General features: G+C 47.4%; 1 protein-coding gene across 3 annotated transcripts in view; it reads left to right on the plus strand.

The window, feature by feature from the left end:
• The window catches only part of LOC146869374 (solute carrier family 12 member 6-like), a 720,118-nt gene extending 698,532 nt beyond the window's left edge, over positions 1 to 21,586 (plus strand). For all 3 annotated transcript variants that reach the window (XM_085599658.1, XM_085599660.1, XM_085599655.1), the window contains one exon: positions 17,178 to 21,586. In XM_085599658.1, coding sequence (XP_085455784.1) covers positions 17,178 to 17,269 — 92 coding nt within the window. In that variant the 3' untranslated portion in view covers positions 17,270 to 21,586. The remainder of the gene's footprint in view (positions 1 to 17,177) is intronic.
• Positions 21,587 to 22,536: the final 950 nt, after the last annotated feature.

Raw genomic sequence — 22,536 nt, forward strand, 5'->3', positions numbered from 1 at the left:
CAGGGTTCTGAGACAACAGGTCTGGGAGAGGGTCACTCTCTTCCTCCTGTCCCTCATCTGTAGCCATGAGCAAGCCCATGTCTGCCCTGTCAACATATGCTTTTAGCCTGTTAACATGGAGTACCCTGTGGGGACTCCTGGGAGTTCCTAGGTCCACCAAGTAGGTAACCTCTCCCTTCTTTTCCAGGATTGTATGGGGTCCAGACCATTTGTCTTGGAGTGCTGCTGGGGCCACTGACTCCAACACCCATACCTTCTGTCCTGGCTGAAACTCAACCAAGACAGCCTTTTGGTCATGCCAAACTTTATGTAAGACCTGGCTTGCCTCAAGGTTTTTGGATGCCTTCTCCATATACTCAGCCATCCTGGAGCGGAGACCAAGTACATAGTCCACTATGTCTTGTTTAGGCTTTTTGAGAGGTAACTCCCATCCTTCCTTCACTAAACACAGTGGGCCTCTTACAGGGTGCCCAAACAACAATTCAAAGGGGCTTTAGCCAACCCCCTTTTGTGGGACCTCTCTGTAAGCAAACAGAAGGCAGGGTAGAAGGATGTCCCATCTTCGCCTGAGCTTTTCAGGTAATCCTTTGATCATACCCTTTAGGGTCTTGTTGAATCTCTCAACAAGCCCATTGCATTGTGGGTGATAAGGAGTGGTGAACTTGTAGTTGACACCACATTCCTTCCACATAGCTGTCAAGTATCCTGACATGAAGTTGGTACCTCTGTCAGAAACCACCTCCTTAGGAAACCCCACTCTGGAGAATACTCCTAGCAGGGCCCTGGCCACAACAGGAGCTGTAGTGGTCCTAAGGGGAATTGCCTCTGGATACCTGGTGGCATGATCCATTACCACCAGTATAAATCTGTGCCCAGATGCAGTGGGAGGATCCATGGGACCCACTATATCTATTCCCACTCTTTCAAAGGGGACCCCCACCACAGGTAGTGGTATGAGGGGGGCCTTTGTTGTGCCACCTGATTTGCCACTGGCTTGGCAGGTCACACAGGAGCGACAAAACTCATTGGTATCTTCATTCATGTGAGGCCAGTGAACGTGAGGGACAAGCCTGTCCCAGGTCTTGTTCTGGCCTAAGTGTCCTGCTAGAGGAATATCATGGGCCAAGGTAAGAAGGAAGCCCCTAAATTGCAGAGGTATAACCAACCTCCTGGTTGCACCAGGTTTTGGGTCTCTAGCCTCTGAATAAAGGAGCCCACCATCCCAATACACGTTATGGGTACCTTGAGCATTCCCAGCAGCCTCAGCAGCAGCCAGCTGTCTGAGGGGTTCAAGAGAGGGACAGGGTAACTGAGCCTGCCCCCAAGTCAGCCTTGGAAGGTCCCCCTGTCCCCAGAAACTCAACCTGATCAGGTTCAAGCTCTTCAGGGACAGTTCCTTCAGGGTCCTCTAGATCATCTTCCTGGGAAGGCTGATCATCACTTGTAGGCAGGGGGGAAGGCATAGCCTTAACCCTCCTGTTCTTCTTCTTGGTAGGTGCTTGGTCCATTGTTCCAGGATCCAAGACCTGTGGTTCAGTAAGGCACTTTTTGGCCTGTGACCTGGTCACAGCAAGGACATGTGGTGATATACCTAACATCTCTGCATGTGTCCTGTACTCCACTTCTGACCATAGAGAACTCTCTAGGTCATTGCCCAACAAACATTATACCAATGAAAGGACACCACACAGATATATATTGAAAATATATATGTATTTATTTCTCAAAGTATCCCCTAGACTCTTTATGAGCACAGGAGCACAAATCGTTAAACAAGACAACGTTATAATATACAGAAGTTGCACTTTATATGGATGGGCCCTGGTGGCCACTCAAACCATATACTAAAATAGTGGTATAAGTACCACGAACAGGAAAGGGAAAAGGCCTAGGGCCTCTAGAATCGCTGGGCCTACAAGGAGCTAACTTCAGTTAGTGACCAGGAGGTCCATGGGTTGCGTGTGCAGTGAGGAAAGTCACACGCGTGCTCCCATAGGTTTTCAATGGGTGCGTAAAAGTTAAAAAGTTACTGCAGAAAGGGTCTTCTGGGTGGACTACGATCTCAAGATTCGAAACACAGACACTAGAGATGATTCTCTACACTTGGGCACCGGAGTGCCAGCTTTACCTCACCCACAGGAAGCGGGTGCATAGGTCTCGAAGTGCGTCGGGTTTCTTCTATCGATTCAATGGAGCCTGATGACAAAGATGCTGCAGGCGGTCGGTCCAGAAGAGCTGCGTTGGATCCAAGGGTGGATTGGAGTTGTAGAAGACCTGAAAGCAGAGGGGACAGTGTTCACAGTCACTAGCCAGTGACCGGCGTGGCACCAGGTAGGTACCAGGCGATGTCGGGTGCAAACAGGTGGTGAAGGGTAGCTTGTCTCCGCAGCCACGTGGTCCCTGAAGGTCGACGACGTCCAGGAGTCGGTTCACGAGCTGTCCCACGCAGGCTCTCGCTGTCGGCAGTGTCGGCGACTCAAAAGAGGCAAACAAGCCGTGGCAAAGGCAGGAGTCGTGGAATGAGAGGAAAGCTGATTGTTCTGACCAGCAAGGTCAGAGGGGCTGCTCTTTTGGAGAGCAGCTAGGGCCAGTCTGGAGCAACCAGACCAGCGTCGTTGATTTTCAAATAGGTCGCCAAAATGGCCACTAGCCAACGGGCCAGGGACCGGGCAGGCGCGTCGAGATGCAAAGTGCAGAGGAGCCCCACGCAGATCGTGGAGATGCTGGAGGGCTCACCTTTGGTGCAGATGCTGCTCGATGGTTGGGCTCCTCAGGACCCAAAGCACAACTTGGAGGGAGCCTCTGTCGTTGCGCTTGCAGCTTGTCGTCGGTCTTTCAAGATGGCTGGCTCCACGTGTCTCGGTGCCTCCACGGGTTCCTTCTTCTCAGGGACTGTGGATCGGGCGGTGAGAGGTCTGGAGATCCAGGTCTTGTCGGGCTCTGGGCTTGGGCTCCGGCGGGAGGCGGCGGCAAAGCAGACGTTGGATAGCTGGTTGGTGCTTGCGTTAGCAAGATGGTCACTCCCTGACCATAGGGGAGATTTCCTTCAGTCCTCTGTGCAGCAGAGCGTCGAAGTTCCCGTCTTCTTCTTGTTGTTAAGTTGATTCCAGGATGTCTGAAGTCTTAGGACACAGCTCCTACCTTTAAGCGGATTCTAGGGGCCGGCCAACCTGCTAGGTCCCTCCCTAAGGGTGGGACCAGGAAGGGGGGTGGTTACACTCCCAATCCTTTGTCCAGCTCGCCCCAGGTCCGGGGCTGGTGTGCCCCAGGACCGGTTTGAACTGGCATATGCACCGAGGCTCCTTGTGAGCCTCAGGCATGTCTGGTTTCTTTCAAGCCCTACCTGACCAATACACAAAATCCAGTCTGGGGTGGAGCTCGCACCTCCCCATGCAGGAAACCCTTTGTCCACACCTCCCAAGCTGGAAGGACTCCCAGCAGCAGGAGGGCAGACTTGTGTCTGTGGTGGCAGCATCCATTTTGTGGAGCTGAGGCTATGTCTGATTTTACCCGGGTTTCAGGTACTGTACATGTCGTGTCCCTCTAGAAGGGTGGAATGCTAACCCCGTCGCCAGAATTGGCGAGGGGTTAGTATTCCAATTCGTATGACACCTTACTCGACATGTTTTGATAAAGCCAAACCAAAGATAGCATTTAACCGCGAGGTTCATAATGCACTTAAGAGTATATGGTATGACGATATCTGGAAACGGTAGAAGGAAGTTGTTCCGACCACTGCAGACAGGCTCAGCTCATGCCAGAGCACCATCTCACATGGAACCAAGCACTCTGCCTTCAGGATTGTTAAGGCCTGCCATAGGAGTGACTTATAGGTTAACATGTGTCCCATTTAAGGTTAGGTATAGGTATACTACACCTAAGTAAGAGGTGGTTACACCAACTTACCCCAGCTGATTGGTCAGCCAGTTGTGTCAAATTTGTTAGGCCAAGCCTGGGGTGGCATAATACATGCTTCAGCCCCTGGCAGGCCTTAGTTACACCAATGCCCTGGGTACCTAGTGTACACTGGTACAGGGGCTCACAGGGTGATCCACTTCCAATTGGTTATGCACCTAGGGTGCATAGTGTCAATTTAGTTAGAGAGAACAGCAGGCTGGGGGTCTGATTAGCAGGCCCACAGCCTCAATATGTCAAAAACCAGTGAAGCAAAAAGCAAACATTTGGGGTGACCATAGGATAGCAGACCCTACTCTCCAACAGAACACCAGTGGACTGGGGATAGGACGAGACTAGATGGGATTAAACGAACACTCAAGAAGTATCATGACACCGCAGACAGTGAAATCAAGCATCTAGGTAAATACGCTACTGCGAGGGTGTATGGTGAGGGTGAGAGGCTGGGGGCTATACTAGTGAACCTTCAGCACCCTAAGAGGGACAATAACACTGTGGTGGAAATACAGAACGAACAGGGTGTTCTGATCCGCGACTCGAAGGGGATTGCGGACAGGACTAAGATAATACAAGATGTTGCTGTCATTGAAGATTACTTAGCGCACATCAAGATGGCATGGCTCGCTGATGAGCATAGAGAGCTCCACTGGAACCCAGAGAGAAAAGAGTTGCGCTGTTGTCTATGCGATCAGGTTCAGCACCAGGCGCTGATGGCCTTACTGTGGCCTTCTACAAAGCTTATCTAGACCTGATCATGCCCCAACTAGTTACATTATTTGAGGAGATGGTAACGCAGAAAAAGATGCCTCTGTCGATGAGAGAGAAATGCAATAATCGTCATTATACTAAAGTCAGGAAAATCCCCGGCAAATTGTTCATCTTACAGGCCATTATCCCTCCTAAAGGTGGACACAAACCGCTTTGCTAAAATTCTTGCTAACTGCATAGCTCCCCTTGTCCTGATCCGCGGAGCAGGCAGGATTTGCTCCAGGCTGCAATTTAATCCTTAACCTCAGAACTGCCTTTGGCGCGATCCAACACATAAACCCGGAAACTAAAGCGGTTGCTGTGTTTTTAGACGCTGAGAAAGCGTTCAATTCGGTGGAATGGCCATTCATGGAGGCAGTACTACGGCATATCGGAGTTGGCGAGGTCTTTCTACAGTTAGTCCAGGTATTATATGAGGCCCGAGTGGCGAGGATCAGGTTGGGGAATAGAGTCACTGCACCAATTCCCATCTCCAGAGGCACTCGCCAGGGTTGCCCTCTGTCCCCTTTATTGTATGCTCTGGTTGCGGAGCCCCTACTCTGTGCATTGAGGGAATATCACGGACAGAGAGGCGTTCGCTTCCCCAGTTATCAGCTAATTGTGTAAGCATTTGCCAACGATATGCAACTATATGTGAGGGAGCCGGAGACCCACCGTACCCCGGTCCTCACAGAGGTGATCAGGTTCGGACAATTGTCTGGTTTAAAGAAAAACTGGACCAAATCTCTAATATTTCCTCTAACCCCTGCGACAGTCCTTGTTCAACTGGAATTTCCTCTATAATGGACCACAGAATCGGTCCGCTTCTTGGGGATACAAATCCACACTGACTCTGGGGTAGTCTTGACGGATAACTATGGTAAAGCTGTTGGGAAGCTTGAGGAACATACCCATGCTCCTCCTGGCACACATATTCACCAAACTCAGGTCACCCATGATTAAGCTAGCCTGGGCGGGTAAGCAACCCCGGGTCAAGTGGGAAACACTTACATTTCCATATTCCATGGGGGGACTCAACACACCTGATTTGGAATTATATTACAGGGTAGTACTTAGCTCACATGTTCATACGTGGCTGCAGGGCCCACAGAACCACCCACATCTACACATAGAGAGAGTGGCTGCAAACCGGAACACATTGCCGCAAGTTATATTCAACACTCATTCCCGCACACACAGCATATTAGACTCCCTCAACGCTACTATCCATGCATGGCGAAACTTAATTTAGAGGAAAGCAGGAGCGCTTATGTTCTCACCCAGAATCCCAATAGAATTGTGCACCTGGCTTCCGACGGGGATAGATAAGGAAGTATCCAAAGCCTTGAAAAGAGTGGGTATTGAGGTAGTAGGTGACTTGTTCCAGGATGGCGAACTGCGTGAGTGGGAAGATGTCTCTGGAGAGGGAAAAGTGCATTAGCCACTAGAGCAATGCCAGTTTTTTAGAGTTAAACATGCAATGCAAAGTCTGCTAGGTGATGGATGGCATGCTACAACCAGAAGAGATGGTAGTCCTCACCTATGCTATACGTACCCCATCCTCATCTAAGCTAATCTCTACAATATATAGTATTACACAAAAAAATAGAAGGCCACTACTCTCTAAACCACAGCTGCATTGTCAAAAAGATTTAGCCAGAGTAATAGATGATGACACCTTGCGATACTGCTGTGAGGTCACTAAGCGAATCTCCCTGAATAGCAGGCACCGCCTCATTCATGTTAAATATGTCAATGGGATACACTATACCCCAGCTAGGCTGCATAGATACGGTCTGAGGGATTCTGCTGCCTGTCATCGTTGCTCGGAGACGGAAGCCACAGTCATACATGTAGCTTGGAACTGCCCCAGAATATCGCAGTTTTGTGAAAAGCTTTTTCAGACACTCGGTGATATCACCGGTTTTTCACTCGCACTTGACTCGTTCTTGGCGTTATTGGGCTATAATAAGGGAGTAGGCAGGGAAGAGCGATGGCTAGTTGCAATAGGTCTATTGTTGGCCAAAAGAAGGGTGGCAATGCGCTGGGCTTGAGGCCCGGCCCCTACTATAGAGGAGTGGTTCAAGGACATGGTATACTGTAATACCTAGGCGGACACTTATAGTGAACTCCTCCTCTCACAGAGCAGACCCAAATCCTATTGGGGACTGTTCCAGCAATACCTGGTGGGCCAAGAATCGGGGGTGCCTGGTGGAAGAGGGGAAGATGAACCCAGTGTGCATCTCACCATTATGGGGGCGGGGAAATAACATGTATAATCCTAGGACAGTGTGAAACTGATTGTTTGCCATTTTGTGCTCAGAGCAATGAGAATCGTAGCTGTGATGAAAAGGCTATTGCTTATTTGGATTGTGCTGTTTCATCTGTATTAGAGTACGCAACCGATGTGTTTAAAACTGCAGGTTTTTTTCCTTTCCTTTGTGTTTTTTGTTGTTCTTTTCTTTTGTAAAAGAAGGCTAATTGAATTGGTGTTATGTTGTTTGAAAACTAATAAATACAATCTATAAAATATTTTTTTTTAAAAGTCACTCAAGCCATGGTCAAAACCTTAGCTTGGTGGACACAGCAGACACAACTGTCAGGCGGCCTTTCATTCCTAGCTCAACCCTCTCCGTTAGTCATTACCACTGGTGCTTCCTTGGATGGATGGGAGCATCCCTTCAAGACCTATAGTTCAGCTGCAAGTGGCAGAAGCCTCATCAGCGTTTTCACATCAGTCTGGCTGGCTTTCCTCCCCAAGATAAAGAAATCATAGGTTCTCATACAAACGGACAGTACAACAATATACTATATAAACAAACAAGGGGGTATGAGATCACTTCCCCTCTCTCGAGAGTCACAGGTCATCTGGAATTGGGCCATCCGAAATGGGTTGCATCTACAAGCGGAGCATGTCCCAGGAAAGCAAAATAAGATGGCAGACACTCTCAGCAACCTGAGGTCATCTTGCCATGAGCGGGAACTAGATTAAGAAAAAGTCAACCACATATTCTCACAGTGGGTAAAACCCAGTCTCAACCGCTTGGTGAACCCTCAGAACACCAAATGCTGACTCTTTGCAAGATGGCATCACCATCCGGGATCATGGGGAAATGCATTTTCGATGGCATGGTCTGGAATCTTTGCTTGCACCTTTCCGCCCATTCCACTGATTCCAAAGGTTCCCACAATGATGAAGATCGAACCTTGCAGGTTGATACAGATAGCCCCAACATTGGTTTACATAACTCCGCCTGCTGTTGGAGAAATCTCACATCCGATTGAAGGTCTCGCCTTCTCTGCCTACGATAAGCGAGGGTTAAGTCCCGCACCCATATCCTAAGTCTCTTCACTTATTGGCTTGGCTCCTGAGCAGAATGAATTTGCCCATCTGACTATCCCTCCTGAATGTAGGGAGATTCTTTCCAAGGCCAGAGCGGACAGTATTAACAAAACCTATTCTCACAAGTGGAAGAGATTTTGTTTATGGTGTCAACAAGAGCAGATACATCCCCTGTCCTCCTCACCTGAACATATATAAACATACCTATAGCAATTGGCACTATCTGAAAGAAACACGTTAGTTATAGATTCCTTACCTTAAAATTACCCCCAGGTGTCAGAACGGAATTTATTTTTGCCTGCAGTACCTCTGCGCATCGGAAGGTGGCGTCTGGCATCGTGGTCGCTGGGATGACGTCGCGGCAGCTACTTAGACGCCGCCCTCGGGCTCTGACGTCAGTTCTTTCTTTTTCCGCACCAGCCAGCACAGATCCGGGAAGAGCGGTACCTCAGTCATTTTTTGACTAACTTTTTCTCGACTTTTGTCGACTTCTTTTTTCGAGTCTTCGTCTCCGAAAAGGCGCACAAGGGATGCCCAGTTTCAAGGCCTGCGGTTCCTGTCATTGCATGATGTCGGTGACGGATCCGCATCTCGTATGTCTTTTTTGCCTGGAGCGCGTCCACGACCCCAAGTCGTGCTCCGACTGCCAGCCGATGGCGCCAAAGGCTTTGCGGGAGCGATCCCGAAAGCTGCTTGAACACTGACAGTCAGCTCCGTCCGTGCCTTTCGAGGTCCCGGTCGAGAGGGAGGTCGAGGGACCGGTCGCGAAGCCACCACCATTCGGGTTCAAAATCATCGAAGTCTTTGCACTCTGGTTTGGGTAAGTCGAAGCATAGGAAGAAGTCGGAGAATCATCGTCTCTCTTAGACTTCTCCACATCGGTCAGCCGATCCGATGAGGCACACGGGTGGTGCCCCTCTCGTGGCTCCGCACGCAGAGCCTGAAGGGTCGACTCAGAGTTTCTCTCCCTTTCCGGGACCCGGAGCGACTCCCGCCTAGCTTCGTACGTTCTACGAGGCGATGCATGACATCTTTGGGCAGACCGACCCCTCCAGCGCGCCTTTGGGCCCCGCGGACTCAATTGGGGGGGGCCTAGGTCTTTGCTGCCGGCAGCTCCGGTGCCGCAGACCCCCCTTGGATCCAGGCCTGGAACCGGATCAGCTCCGGTTGACCTTGTTACAACTCCACCGGCGCTGCTTCCGACGGCACCACTACCGCGTTCGACGCCGGACAGCCCCCCCAGGCCGGCATCGACCCCGGCCTCCATTTCGACGGGAATACGGAGACGGACCGGCGTCGTTCGACGCTGGATCTGGTGCTGGTTGGGTTTTTTGTGCCCCTGTTCACTCCTGGGGTCCCTTTTCAACCACAATGGCACCCAAAGGATGAGGAGAAGGAGAACAGGACAAGAGAGAGGAACTAAGGATGCCAGTAGTTTGGACACCCCCTGACCTTGGCAGGCTGTCTCCTCCTACCGTGGCTACGGAGGAGGGAGCGTCATACGCAGGCCGAGGCTCTCAACCTCGAGCTTCCTACGGTGGCGGTCAGGACTAACCTCCCGATTGAGGTGCTTCAACCGGCTGCGAGCTCTTCAGATCCCCTGCTACCATTTAATAAGGCCCTCACAGACGTCCTTTTGGGCTCGTGGTCCAGGCCCAACGCGGGGCTCCCGTGGACAGAATGATTGCTCGACGCCACCGCCCGGGTCCATGTAACCCCACTTTCCTCTTCCAACATCCCACCCCGGAGAGCTTGGTAGTCCAAGCTTCCACTTCAAAGAGCGCCTTCCCTACCGCTCCACCGGAAAGGGAATCCAAGAAGCTGGACCACCTTGGCAAGAAAATTCTCTTCCGCCAGCTTAGGACTGTGGTCCGTAAACACCGCATGTCTCTTGGGCCATTATTCCCACTCTGTGTGGGATACAGTGGCGCAAGTGCTGCCTCAGTGTCCGTAGGAAGCCCGGGCAGTGCTCTCCCAGGCTGTTGCCGCCGGGAGGGATGCAGCAAAGTTTACGATACGTTACGGGCTGAACACCGCCGACTCTCTGGGCAGGACCATGTCAACGTCTGTAGCGCTTCGTCACTACGCCTGGATGAGGTCCACTGGCTTTTCAGGTGCTGTCCAGAACACCTTGATGGACATGCCCTTTGATGGCCGTCGCCTTTTTGGCAACAATGCAGACAACGCCTCGCCACCCGTCCGGCGCAGTCTGCTTTTCGCGCCTTTCCTGGCTACGGAAGGGGTGCCCCACTATGTCTCACCCAGAGCCACAGGCCGCAGCAAGTTACCCAACCTTTGCGCAGCTGGGGACGTGGGAACCAACGCCGTGGTTCAGTGGGCCAGCGGGCTGGCCAGTCCACCAACCCCCCCCCTTTGCCGCAGCCTCCAAACCCTCCTAGTCCGACCTTCCAGGCCCATCGAACGCCAGTGGGCAGCAGGATTCGCCATCACCTCCCCCACTGGCGCACCATCATGTTGGACAGGTGGGTTTCACAAATAGTCCAAAGGGGGTACTCACTTCCATTCGAGACTATCTCTCCAGCCATGCCACCGCGATACCCCCGCATGTTGGAGGATCATCTGGCCCTTTTCCAGCAGGAAGTTACGGCTCTCTTGGCCAAGGGAGCCATCAAGCGCGTTCCTGTCCCAGAAGTAGGTTGTGGTGTTACGCCCACTACTTTCTGGTCCCCAAGAAGGACAAGGCCCTGCATCCTATCTTGGATCTCAGGGACGTCAGTCGCTTCCTCTGGAAGGAGAAGTTCAAGATGTTGATGCTTGCTCAGGTCTTGTCTGCCCTCGACCCGGAAGACTGGATGGTAGCGTTGGACTTGCAGGACGCTTATTGTCACATTCCTGTCCTGCCGGCCCACCGGCGTTACCTACGGTTTAGGGTAGGCCACGAGCACATTCAGTTTACCGTGCTCCCTTTTGACCTTACCAGCACCCCTCAGGTGTTCACAAAAGTGATGGCGGTCGTCGCAGCTCATCTGCACAGATATGGCGTTTCAGTCTTCCCCCTATCTCGACGACTAGTTGTTAAAGGCGGGCTCGCCCCAGGCAGTCGTCTCCCACCTCCAGACTACGGCCGACCTCCTGCATTTGCTGGGGTTCTCCATCACTGTGCCGAAGTCGCACCTGATTCCCTCTCAGAAGCTCCTCTTCATCGGAGCGGTTCTGGACATGAGGCAGTTTCAGGTCTATCCTCCCAAGCAGCGAGTCCGGAATATTCGGGCTATGATTCCGATCCTTCAGCCTCTATCCAGGGTTTTGGTCACAATGACCCTGAGGCTGCAGGGCCTCATGGCCTCCTGCATCCTGCTGGTCGATCAAGCCAGGTGGCATATGCGGGCTCTGCAGTGGAACCTGAAGTTTTAGTGGGCGCAGCATCAGGGGAATCTGTCCGATGCGTCCAGATCTCAGAGGGCACTGCACGACAACTGCAGTGGTGGCTCACGAACCAAGATTGGGTCAATGGCTGATCCCTCTCCCTTCCCCAACCAGACCACAATGTGGTGACGGATGCATCCCTTCTGGGATGGGGCGGACACATGGGAGAGGTGGAGGTCATAGGCCTCTGGTCTCCGGCGGAATCCGGGCTTCACATCAACCTTCTGGAGCTCCGAGAGATTCGTCTTGCACTGAAAGCATTCACATCAACCTTCTGGAGCTCCGAGAGATTTGTCTTGCACTGAAAGCATTCGTTCCCTCTGTCTGGGGAAGGGTAGTGCAGGTGTTCACGGACAACACCACCGCTTTGTGGTACTGCAACAAACAGGGTGGGGTGGGGTCGTGGACCCTATGTCAGGAGGCCCTCTGCCTCTGGACATGGCTGGAACATCAGGGCATATCCCTGGTGGTTCAACACCTGGCAGGTTCTCTGAACGCCAGGGCAGACTAACTCAGCCGCAGGTGCATGATGGATCACGAATGGCGTCTTCACTCGGAGGTCGTGCAAGGTCTCTTTCGACAGTGGGGAGAGCCTTGGTTAGATCTATTCTGCACCGAAGAGAACACGCAATGTCAGCAATTCTGCGCGTTGGAATTTCCAAGGCGCACTCGCTCAGCGACGCTTTTCGTCGCGAGTGAAGTTGCGGTCTGTTGTACGCCTTTCCGTCTATACCACTTCTGCCCAGAGTGCTGAAGATCAGGCGCGAGTCATTCTTGTGGCTCCGGATTGGGCACGAAGAGTCTGGTATCCAGAGCTGCTGAACATGGCCATCGATCAGACTGCCTCTTCGGGAGGATCTTCTGTCGCAGCAGCAGGGGACGGTCCTCCACCCGAACCTGTCCAGTCTCCACCTCCTTGCGCACTGGAGTTTCCAAGGCGGCTCTTGCTCAGAGACACTTTTCGTCTCGAGTGGAGCTCAGGCCTCCTGTATGCCTTTCTGCCCATACCACTCCTGCCCAGAGTTCTTTAGAAGAATAGTAACAGTCGAGCCCAAGTCATCCTTGTGGCTTCGGACTGGGTTAGGAGAGTTCGGTATCCTGAGCTGTTGAGCACGGCCATCGGCCCTTCGATCAGGCTGCCCCTTTGGGAGGATCTTGTGTCGTAGCAGCAGGGGAGGGTTCTCCCCCCGAACCTGTCCAGTCTCCACCTCCTTGCGTGGCGATTGAGCGGCGGCAGTTGACGTATTTCGACCTGCCTCCCGAAGTCTGTGACGTAATCTTGGCAGCCAGGCGTCCCTCTTCTAAGACGGTATACGGCTGCCGGTGGAACAAATTTGTGGCATGGTGCACAGCAAAGGCTGTGGATCCCCTTTCTGCCCCTCTTTCTGAAGTACTCTTGTCCCTTCTTTCTTTCGCGCCGGAAGGGCTCTGCTCTGGGCACTATCAAAGGCTATCCTTCAGCCATCTCTGCCTTCCAGATCAACCTTCACTTTTCAAGTCCCCGGTAGTTAACCGTTTCTTAAAGGGCTTAACACATCTTTTTCCTCCTATCCCCTTTGTTATGCCTCAGTGGGACTTGAATCATGAGCTAACTTATTTAATGTGCGCTCTCTTTGAGCCACTTCATAACTGTCCTTTACATCTCCTGACTCTTAAGAGTGCTTTCCTGGTAGCCATTACTTCTGCTAGGAGGGCGAGTGAGATCCAGGCTCTTTCTTCAAAACCTCTTTTCCTGTCTGTTCATCCGGACAAGGTGGTTCTCCGGACCCGTCCATCCTTCCTTCCTAAGGTGGTCACTGCCTTCCACATCGGGCAGACCATTACTTTGCCCACCTTCTTTCCGCCTCCGCTTCCTTCAATGGAGGAAGAGAGGCTCCACTGTCTGGACCCAAAGCGTGCGCTCTCCTATCTGGATTGCACAAAACAGTTCCGGGTGGATGATCAACTTTTTGTTGGCTACGTGGACGCTAAGAAGGGTCGGGTCGGGCCGTACACAAACGCACCATTTCTCGATGGGTCGTGTTGTGTATAAAGACTTGTTACTCTCTGGCTTAAAAAGAGTCTCTAGTCAGGCTATGCGCTCACTCCACCAGAGCGACAGCAGCCACTACTGGCTTGGGAAGAGGAGTACCTCTGAATAACATCTGACAGGCGGCCACGTGAGCATCGCTGCACACGTTCACCAAACACTACTGCCTGGACAGCCAAGTCCGGAGAGACGGCTTCTTTAGCTGTTCTGTTCTCCAGGATTTTCTGGTGTGAGATTGGTTCGCAGACCCACCACCGGGGTTGGTATTGCTGGGGTATCTATTCTAAGGTAAGGAATCTATAACTAATGTGTGTCTTTCAGATGCACAAGTTACTTACCTTTGGTAATGATATATCTATAAGAAACAGTTAGTTATAGATTCCTTACCGCCCCACCCATCCTCCCCGTTCTGCGAACTGATTTCTAGGGTTAAGGACATCCTTTCAGGGCCCTAGTTTTGTGCACCAGTGGTCAGTGTGTTGCATGGCTCTGCGTTTCTGGTGCGGAAAGTTGTGTAAAGAACTGATGTCAGTGCGCGAGGTCGGTTTCTAAGTAGCTGCCGCGACGTCATCCCAGCATCTACGACACGGACGCGGAGCCGACCGACGCCACCTTCTAACGCGCAGCGGTACTGCTGACGAAAAAACTTTCCAGTTCCAGTCTGACGCCTGGGGGTAATTCTAAGGTAAGGAATCTATAAATAACTAATGTTTCTTACAGATATAGTGTTACGATAGGTAAGTAACTTGTGCTTCAGGTTTAGCTCATGCATTCATCAGAGTTCACCTGGTGGCCATTACTCGATTCAGATGATCACCCAGGTCACCCTCATTATGGTCCTCCAGAATAATCAAACCATTCCTCAAAGGCTTATTTAGGATCTTCCCTCCAGTCAGACCTCCTCCTCCATCTTGTCATCTGAAGACTGTGCTATCACAGCTCATGAAGAACCCATTTGAGCCCATTCACAGAGCGAGTTTAAACTACCTGTCCTGGAAGGTTGCTCTCCTTGTGGCCCTGATTTCTGCCACACTGGTCAGTGAGATCCAAGCCCTCGCTAATCAAGAACCCGTCCTACAATTTAGAGAGGACATGATCATCCTACGTACAAACCCAAAGGTTTTCCCTACAGTCCCTTTGGACTTCCACCTCAATGAGCCGCTGATTTTGAAGACTTTCCAAACCCTTCAACAACGGTTGAAAGGGCTCTTCACTCTTGGACATCAAAAGGTGCATCAAGTTCTACATAGACAGGACCAAGAACTTTTGTAAGTCTAACCAATTGTCACATTACAGTGCACCACAGAAGGGGCAACCCCTTTCCAAACAGAGCATAGCTAGATGGATATCTGCTACATTTCTCTTCTGAAACCAAGCAGCAGGAAACCAGTTACAAACTTCTGTGCATGCCCACTCTACACGGAGTATTTCAACCTCAACAGCTCTGTTTGCAGGTCTGCCACTCCAGGATATTTGCAGAGCAGCTATCTGGAATAAGACGCATACCTTTACGCAACACTACTGCCTGGATTCAACTCCTCAGGGGATGTAGCAGTAGGACAAGTGGTTCTAAGACATCTTTGCCAGTAAAATTGAGCTACCTCTTTCTTCTCACCAACCTATTACTAGTTCCTTACATTGTCTGTAATATAATATTTTTTCTTTATTTATGTACTGTATTTGGGAAAGGGCCCTTTTGAACAGATGGGTTGGGCCTCCTTAAAACAGATAGAAAACAGATTACCCTAGATGTAATTATTCAAAGAACACTTTGTTTTCAGTCAAGTAAATACATTGTTTGACCTGTGTTTATTCACAACTTATTTTGTGATCTTCTATGCAATATTTACACTTAAACATATCTGTCAAACCACATTCAGATATATAAAAAGACACATTTTTACACTATACAACACTGTACAAAACTCTGATATTACTTATATACCATAGTGACATATATTGACACATACTCATATGATCAGTCTGATAATGAACAAAATGCAAAGGTTGTAGTTGCTAAGATTATTTATGCAAACTCTCTTGCTACTAGTATCCCTTAGTCGTTCTAAGTCAGTTGTGTTACAGTAGACTTTATCAGTTATTAAGTCTTTTTTTGTATGTCTACTGTACGACTTAAATACAATGAAGACACTCCCCAAGTTTGTCAGTCGATGCATTTCGAACCTCTTATTCCTTTTGGATTCTCCTCAGGACCCTGAATGGTTATAATTTTTGTTCTTTTTAAATTAGAGCACATTCATTGTGCTTTTGCAAGTATTCCTCTTTCAAATTTAGACGGCTTCCTTCAGTCCTACATTTAGGTTCACATTTTCTTTTGGAATTCCATCAGGGCTTGGCGTCTCTCCGGTTCCTGCTCACATCAGTCTGCTACATTATTCTAAGTAAAAGGGAGATCTCTATAGAATTGTATCCCTAACAACTCTGGTTGATTATTGCATTTTACTGGAGAATGTGAGTTGCAGGTGATGTATTAAAATAAACCCTCTAATCTGTTTCTGCCATATAAGATAATGTAATACGTCTGATCTAAGTTCTTGCCTAAAGTGGTTTCACATTTTCACATAATGAGGTTGTTGGCAGACTTTTTACTCCACCTCACACTTCACAGGAGGAATACAAAGGCTAACATACACCTTTTGTTTGGTTTCTCAAAGGGTGAAGAAAGAAAAACACTCTCAGAACGCAAATGACATCAGATCTGCTGTGATTACTCTCAGTTGCGAACCGACATAAAAGATGTCTGTAACTGTTGGGGCAAATTCATTGCCAAGTATGTGCCAACATCTGGGCTTCTGAGAGATAATCAGGTCTTGGAGGCCAATGCATGTTTGCCAAACATCAATATCTCTACTTGAAAGCAAGGCACATTTTTAAAGAGTGGTTCTCCAGTGGCTAATGGGTTGACATTTTGTTATGGCGGTTATTGGCGGGAATGGACGGAACTGACACATCACGGCATGAATGGCAGTGATAACATTGCAGACTGTGCAGCTGAAGTTACTATGGGGCATTGCTAAAAATAAAAAATCCCAGATCTAGTCTAATGGCTGCAGCGATTTCTAAGATGCACAATGTGCCAAGAAGATCAAGTTAAGTATCCTTCCACTTTTTCAAAGCACAGGTGAAAGGGAAAGTTATACACATGGGTTCACCTGTGCATTTTGTAGTGATGCAGTTCTTTCCCAGGAGGGCTCCAGGCCTATCCATTGATTTAGATTACCTTCTAACATTAAAACTGATAGTGCTGGTGGAACTCTGCGCATCAAAGCAGGGTAATATTCGCCTTTGGGACCACTATGTCCGCATCCATCACGCTATGGCTTCCACCCCTGTTTGCAAGGCTTATTTCAAATGGCCAAACCAAGCTGCAACACAAAACTGTAGATTGAAGAATAAGCAGTAAGTAAATGATCTTTCTCATGAATGAGCTTCCTACAGGGTGACACTAAGACTTGCTCCCCATCTTGTTGGTGAAGCATCATGGGTGACTTTCCATTTACACCTTGGAGTATAAAGACTTATGTTTTGTGTTGCAGGAGACCTACAATTTTTAATATGCGCTGTCATTACGGCAGCCATTTTTTCTATAAGCTGCACTGCCTGATAATGTGCGGTTTGGAGTGGTGAGAGGGTGAGTAATTGAGAATGTTCCATTATAAACAGTACTTGCAGATGTTACATTAGGGACAAATATACTTACTGCATCTTCTTTTTATACTTAACCTACTCTGTCAGATATGGAATTCTTAGAGGTTCTTACGGAAGGTCTGGAGAGAGTCCTTTTGGTCCGCGGGGGTGGCACAGAGGTCATCACTATCTACTCATAAACTGCTGTTTCCTGTTCCAGCTGTTCATCATCAAAGATCCCCATAACTGGACATCAAAATGCCAGGAGGATTACAGAGGCCATTCTCTGCTGCTGTTAGACTTGTGTGCGCTCTCAGTGCAAATGCCTTACAGACTGCTATGAGAAAGATGTTCACTTCCAGGAGTACATTTGTTGGGGACCTGCATGTTGGTCACTGCACGTCAGCTAACAGGCCTGTCTCCCCTTTGCTGGTTCTCTGCTAGCTCTTACCAGTTACATCCAACTTCTGTGGTGCGACTGAATTGGGGCCATAGAGACAATTTTATCTTATAGTAAATTGCCCTCTTCACCAATGGAAAACATAATTTTAAGACCGTTTTACTGATGAAGGACAGTGTTGCCTTTATCATTTTTTTTGTTTTACCTTTTTATGCTGATGAGTGGTTATACATTTCCACAATGGAAGGTGCACTTCCTCAGGATGCACTGCTGGGTTACCCAGACCTGTTGAACAGCACACCTACACCTCAAGAGAGCAGATTAGGTCATTGTTACAAAGGGAAAGACATTCGGCTGATTGGGGTCATTGATACCTCCCAAACCTGAATTCAAAGTCTTTTAAATATTGGCTATTATTCTGCTGGGTATAAATTTGTAATTGTACATTTTTATTTGAGTGCTACCTGTTTATTGGGGGGTGGCATGTTCTTTGACGTTCCTACTAGCAATGTGAGGGAACTGCTTGGGGAGAAGAAAACTAAACATGGACATTGTGGAAAACTGCACCTTAAGATCTGTAATCTTCAACCTGAGAACTTAAGAGTAATATTTGGAGATTGAAAGCTCAGTGGTTTTTGCTGAATTGACTGAAGCCACAGTGGCTGAGGGTGTGTTTAGGAAGAGCCTAGTAGCAACACTTGTGGCCATTGTTTTTGGCTGCACAAGTGTCCCTATTCAATAAAAATGTATTTATTTCTGGATAATTTGATAATAAATCTACATGCCCCGTACTTCTATCTTTAAACTACCAACGTTTGTAGTTTACAAGGCATTTCTTTGACAGGTGAGTGTGGAGTTTTGAACCCAACATGCTGCTGAAGTAGCTAGGGTGTTTTGTACCAGAATATCTCCCTGAAGGTTACCTCACAGTCCCTTAAGATATATATATATATTTTAATTTGCACACTTTGATAAGCATATGTATTGATAGGCATATGTGTTTCCCCTCTTATGACGGACTTTGCCTCATAAGGAAAGCTGCCTGGCACCAAAAACGTAGTATGTGAAAGATGTAATAAGGACACTGAAGTTAATAAAACATTCCTAAACCATTTTGCCATATCAGTGTTTAGAAGAATTATATTTGGTTTCCTTTTCCTGTCCAAGACAGTGTATACTGGGAGAGCAATTAATTCTACCAGAACTCCCGTCTTGTGGGGAAACCCTATCCGGCATTAATTAGATTCTGTTTCTATGATTGCCTGTCAGATATGCCAACTTTGTATTGATATGGTTGGATATGCCAATTTTGCATTGATGTGAGACCACTATCTCTATTCTTGGAGGGCACCATAAAATGGACCCATCTATCATGGATACCAACATTTTATCTGCTACGGTTTAGCTGGCGATCTTAATATAAAATAACCAATTCAGTGTTTTACTGTGCCTCTATATTACCAGTGAGATTCCAACATGGTTGTGCATGGTAGACTTCACCTCAGCTAGTGTTCATTGTTAATGACGTGCTGAAAACAGTGAGGATGAGTCTGACTTTCCACCATCTTCTACTTTAGGATCCCTACAGTCTAATGTGAGATGGTTGTATGTATGTATGTGTATGTATGTAAGATGCTTAGAATGTAACCACAGGGCAAGAAGTGTGACCCGCTGCTCTTTCCAGAGACTCATAGGAGTTTTGTCTAGGAATTCTCTGTTATTTTTACTCAGCAGGTGTGTAGGTTAATGTCCTGTCCATAGGCGCACAGAGATCCTTGAACAATTTCTATGCCATGGCTCTAGATGGCAAATGATTAGCAAATCCATTCCATGAGGCATACCAGGTGTCAAGACCCAGATCTGCATGCCACTTGTAAGGGGTAGCAATCAGGCTAATGTATATTCTGCAGGGGCAGATGTTCCAGTTCTAGATTTCTTTGACACTGTGTTACTGTGAGCTAATGTCCATTATGCAGCACAGAGAATATCAGTACAAGATGTTGCTCCCACTGTCCAAGTTGATGCATTGTGATTCAGAGGGTGAACTGAAGTTCGGGTGACTGGAACAGAAATTCAATTCCTCTTTTTAGTGTCACCTAAAAATTATAGGGAACTATGAATTCCAACATATTTCTTAGTGAAAGAAAATGAAGCCTACATATTTTAAAACGTATCAATCAGTGAGTACAAAGGCAAGTCTGTGTCTTTTCCTATGAGATTCTGATTTGTCATTTAATTTGGAATCACTTGGCTAATTGCTCACTTCTAGCTTTCATTTGGATTAAATTATTTCACATTTTATTTTTTGGGATATTTTTTAATTTTGCATATCTGTGATTTTATATCTTACTTCTTTAGTTTTGGTCTCATGCTTTCCAAGTTCTTTTCATTTCTTTTGTCTCTGCTAGTGTTTATTTTTCTGTACGTCTGTGCTAAATTAATGCTTCATTTATTTTCTTAACATCTCTGCCACTTTCAAAATTATTTCTTTACTTTGGATTCTTACTTTCACACTTCAAGGTGGTTAGGCGCTCTCATCTAATTTCACACTGTGGTTCCTCCCTTTAGGATCTTCTTCCTCATTTGCACAGATGCAGGGGAAAAAAATTAAAAAGGAAACACCACCCAACGTCTTTCTCCTTTTCCCATTACCTGCCTTAAAGAAGCCCTTTGTAAACAAAGACCATGCTCATGGCAAATGTTATGTGCTTCTATTAATATTGCCCTATGTTGTTCTTTTGAACTACTGTAACATCCTTTTGGTGTAATTGCAGCAAACTAGATGCCAATTCAACATTGTAATAAAAACAATTCAGTTGTTTTGTGTAACTTAACAGTGGGGTTTGTGACCTTTGTAGTTGTCCCATTCAGTACACGTTTGTCAGTAGTTTTTTTTAGTCAGCCCTAAATCTCTAACTCCTGAATTTTTTCTGGACTTGGAATACGTTAAATTGATAGGTATATTTTGTATTTTCCAGGACTTCTGTCCTCTAAACAATATAACTTGTGCCATCTGAAGGACAGGCTTTCAGTTCTCTGAAGACCAGTATGTAGTCTCCTCTGAAGATCATGTATTTTCTCCTTCAAATAAAATAACCTTCTGCTTTCTAGGCTTTCCTCCATTAATGACAATGCCACCAAGTGGCAAGGGCATGAGCCCTTGGAAGACTATCTCTTTTGACCGACATTCTCTCTGCTTTATGTATGGCATTATGCAATGCAAGGACCACATTTAGTTTTTTTGCGTATCAGGTTTTCTGAAAGTGAGGCATTGATCTGAAGATACGGTCTTGAATTCCTGATGCATTTTAAAGCACAGGCTTTGTGTCTTCTGAAGACTAAATATGCTGTCCTCTAAAAAAGAAGAGTCTTTTGATGATGAGACGTTTTGTCCCCTGATGGCAAGGTCTTCTGCCCTTGTAGGCCAGGCCAAACCATTTGGCTTCTAAAGACCAGACTTTCTGCCCTCCGAATTAACTGGCCTTTTAACCTTGAAAGATAGGGTTTTTAGACTGTGACAGTTAGCCCTTCTGCGCTTTGCATACAAAGCCTTACATCCTTAGAAAACCATGCCTTTTACCTTCTGAAGATGAGACCTTCAGGCTTTAAATGTTATAGTCCTCTGGAAATGTGTCCTTTGTTCTGTAAGGAAAAAGCCTTGTGCCCACTGAAGAGGTATTTTATCAGGCGGTTCCTTTATATTAAATCACCCAGCTGATGAACCTGTGATAGGACAGTTGAAAGGTACCCGCTACGCATGGTTTGCAGAAGGAACACTGAACATATTCGTTAGGTGTCTGTATGTTTGTACAATATTTGCTATCATGTTCCAGGGATCATTTCTTCTCGATAGGGGCATATGCTAATATTTCTCCGTCTTGTTACAGTTTGCCTATTGGGGGTCAGGTGGGATAGTGATGGGAAAAATGTTATGAAAAACATTGATACTGAAGGGAACATATTTTGAACATGACTAAAACAATGATGCTTTTCGCTCTCAGTTTATTCAGGTGGGTTATTTATTTTAGGACTGTGAGATTTTTACATACCAGCAATATTCTTTGTGTACATCAACGTCACTGTGTAAATGGAAAATGAATAAATCGTTTTTATAAAACATTTGTCATTGAGTTATTTGAAAGACGCATCCTCCTCTAGGGCCTCATGCCACAAAAATGATCATGATCATGCTACAGGTGCGTAAAACGGCCCTGTGCATGTGGCAACCAGCTCATCAAGGATTGCGTCTGGAAAGCAGAGGTGAAGTGTGTGCTTTCATATGCATGCAGGAGACGGGGATACTGGGAATTTTTTCTGAAAGGCATCTACAAACGGTTGTATGACAGAACAACACATGGAAATACTTTGCATGTCTTTACCACACATTTTAACCCCACTTTTTTTTAGAACACATTTTTACAATGAATGCCATTACCTTGCATTATTTAAATATATATAAAAATAACTATTTGTGGGGGGAGAGCTCCCCCAACTTACCTTAAATGCGTGGTAAAGGCATATGTTGTAAAGGGATATACATGGTAAATACATGTGTCATAAAAGCACAACATGGTAAAAACCTCGTTGTAAAGGCTGTTTCCTCTACAAACTTGGAGTACACAGGTGTGTGGATGGTACATGAGTAATTATAATTCGTGCAGGGCACACAGATGCCCCAGCATAGAGTGCCGCATTAGATGCCATGCTTCTTGTAGAATGTGTCCTTAGTCTTCCTTGTAGTGGACGCTTTGCCTTGGCACGACAGAATTTTGGTTCTTTTAAATGAGGTGGATGTGCTTTTAAATGGAGTGGGGGTTTTTCAGGCTTATGGGCATTTTACACTGTATACCAATGCTTCCTAAACTTTTTCAAACCACAACCTACGTTTTAGTTTGACAAAATTTCACGATCCACCTAGCTTTAATGATCATGAGGCAGGTGTTTTTTTAATGTTATAAAGAATTGTGGGGTAGCATATTGGTATTTGGAAATGTGGATTTTCCTGATCAGTTATGTCCCCTATCTTGGACCCCAACGGTTCTATATGCATGTTACAAGTACATGTAT

The sequence above is a fragment of the Triturus cristatus genome, chromosome 1_1 (assembly GCF_964204655.1).
Source record: "Triturus cristatus chromosome 1_1, aTriCri1.1, whole genome shotgun sequence".
NCBI classification, from domain to species: domain Eukaryota; kingdom Metazoa; phylum Chordata; class Amphibia; order Caudata; family Salamandridae; genus Triturus; species Triturus cristatus.